The sequence below is a fragment of the Eurypyga helias genome, unplaced genomic scaffold (genome assembly GCF_000690775.1).
Source record: "Eurypyga helias isolate BGI_N326 unplaced genomic scaffold, ASM69077v1 scaffold25759, whole genome shotgun sequence".
NCBI lineage: Eukaryota > Metazoa > Chordata > Aves > Eurypygiformes > Eurypygidae > Eurypyga > Eurypyga helias.
This window is the reverse complement of record NW_010274295.1, coordinates 291-2,755: the sequence shown is the minus strand read 5'-3', so window position 1 is coordinate 2,755 and position 2,465 is coordinate 291. Positions and strand designations below refer to the sequence as shown.

The window sequence follows — 2,465 nt, the reverse complement described above, 5'->3', positions numbered from 1 at the left end:
ACGCAACAACGTCCCCCCGCCGGGGCAGCGCGCGGGTCCGTAACAGAAAGCCAGGGCTCACGCGAGTGGGAAACGAGCGGGAATGTCGGCGCACGGAGACACCGGGAGGAACCCGCGGCACGCAAGAAGCCTCTCACACTAGCCCACCTCAAGGGCGCCCCGATTAGCCGGCCATCGAGCCCCCAAACAACTGCCCACGGCTTCCCGAGATGCCCAAATCTGGAGACAGCAGCAGCAGCTCCAGGTGACTCAGAAGGGCGGGACAGGATGGAGATGCCATCCCCGTTAGCCCCGGACAGGTCTCAAGGAGACTTATCTTGCCACACAAAGCTACAACCGTATTTCCTACGCAAGGGGCTCGCTTTCCAGTCTCTTCCTTCTCTTCCCCAGCTGCCAGCTCTCCCGAGAATCTAGACCACACGCACCTTTCGACCCAGCAACAAGGAGCCAGCCCAGCTCAACCTTGTGACAGGGCACAAGCCCCGAAACCTACCCCGCTCCCGTGTTCGGAACCATCAGGATTTTGGCCTGCGCTCGCGTACGTCAGGTTCATAGCCGTAACGGCTACGAGCGGACGGCCCGGGGCACGCCGTCCGCTGAACCAACATGACAAGCGCCAACCGGCAGCTCAGCCGGGCCGTGCCCGCTCTGCCGTTTAACAGCGGGGTTTGTCGGGACATCCTGCAGTACCACAGGTCAGCGGATGCTAACGGAGATGAAGGAGGGCATCAAGGCCCGTACAATCCACGCGGTTGGGCAGCCTCTGTTTCCATGCCAGAGGAGCTGAATTCAAGGCAGGAATCGTTATTTAGGGACACGCGCCTGACGTGTACACCCAGAGGCCAGGACACGCAAGCTGCGCGGGCTTCCCATCTGAGAGAGTGCAGAGACCACGAAGGCCAGGGGCATTGGACACCTGCAAACAGAGGAGTGTGGAACCACTCCAGCGGGAAGCTTGGGAGAGAGGCAGGCGGGTCCCAGTGAAGCCACTCTCGGCCAGGCCGAATGCTGGCTGCAGCCCCCGCGCCCAGGCGGGAACGCAGACGTGGCTTTGTCCTCAGGTACTACAGGACAAGGTCAGGCACCGTCGAACGGCTCGTCCTTACCTTTGTGATCTTTCAGGCTCCTGGTCTCAAGGGCTCCCGTGGAGCCAGTTTCAGACTCAACGTCTTCCACTGATGGTCTCTCAGAGATGTCTGACCGCGTCGTCTCATCCAGCTCCTGACTGGCCCTTTGCCCCGACGGTGACGCTTCCAGCAGCTGTGACGATTCCGTCGAATCGTGCATCCGGTCAGCTGCTCCCTCTGCCACAGAATCCCCATACACCGTGGCATCCAGGGATGCAGCATAGCCCAGACAAAGCGCCATTTCATCTTGAGCGATAGGTACCTGGAGGAGGGTTGGGAGGTCAGACAGGGTCCGAAGGACCACACCATCTCCCTTCTTCCACCCACGCCTCCAGCCGGCTGCTCCAGGACCGACCATCAGGGCTGGACAGCACCCATGCGCAATCGTCACTCTGCCGCAGAAACATACTGGACCGTGGCTGATCCCAAAGCATTCCACGGCACCTCCCTCACTCCCAATGGCAAGTCCAAGCCAACTCTTCAGATTCTCTACAAGGTTCCCAACCAGCTACGGCAGCAGCCTCCCCTGCCTGAACTCCCCCTGGTCCCTGCAGACCGGCGAGACACCTCCGAGGGCTCTGCCGAGCCAGTTGTCCGTGCTGGGACCTTCCCACACTGGTCCCTACAGGACAGGGTGGCTTCAGGCACGCATCCCTAGAAACTACCTCCTGGATCAGAAATACAACTCCCTAACTACCAGAGACCTTGGAAACTCCCGAGATGATCAGCGTGCTACGTTTTGTTGGGGTCTTCTTGGTGGGCTTGTTATTCGTCTCCGTGAGCTGCCTGATCGCCGTCTCGGCCACTGGATCCAAGCCGTTGGGCATAGGGCTATCCCCTGAGCATAAGAAAGACACCGGTGCTTGAGGGAGCGACCTTTCTTTGGGTCTGGAATGTTCTGGTCAACAAAGAACACCCAGAGTCACACAAGGGATAGCCAAAGCGGGGTTCCTTTTACTGCTCCCCACCCACCACCACCCCCGGCTTCGCTGGGGCAGGGCGCTCGGACACCCCCTTCTGCAGCAAAGGCAGACGGGTTCAGTGACCCACACTCAGTCGGCCCCTCCCCAGGGAAAGGTAAGGAACACAGTCGCTCCGGTAAGAGCCGCGGATTTCCAAGCACTTACGGCTATTGCCAGGCAAGGAGCTGCGAGGGCAGGGGCTCTCCAAAAGCACCGTCGTCTTCTTTTCCGTCACTTCTACCTTGGAAGGCGACCTGGATGGTGAATCTGCGTGGTGAAAGAGGGGCGGAGACAACAGTAAGTGGAGGTGAAGCTCAGGCAACTTGGGGCCCCCGACGTGCACCCCCAGAAAGCCTCAAGCACGCGCGGAGGGCCT

At 60.3% G+C, this 2,465-nt stretch overlaps 1 protein-coding gene across 1 annotated transcript in view; it reads right to left on the bottom strand.

The window, feature by feature from the left end:
* Positions 1–2,356, bottom strand: part of LOC104515702 (C2 domain-containing protein 2-like) — a gene marked incomplete at its 5' end in the record, with an annotated part of 2,798 nt that extends 442 nt beyond the window's left edge. The window contains 3 exons of the mRNA XM_010159785.1: positions 1,107–1,389; positions 1,832–1,965; positions 2,255–2,356. Coding sequence (XP_010158087.1) covers positions 1,107–1,389; positions 1,832–1,965; positions 2,255–2,356 — 519 coding nt within the window. The remainder of the gene's footprint in view (positions 1–1,106; positions 1,390–1,831; positions 1,966–2,254) is intronic.
* Positions 2,357–2,465: the final 109 nt, after the last annotated feature.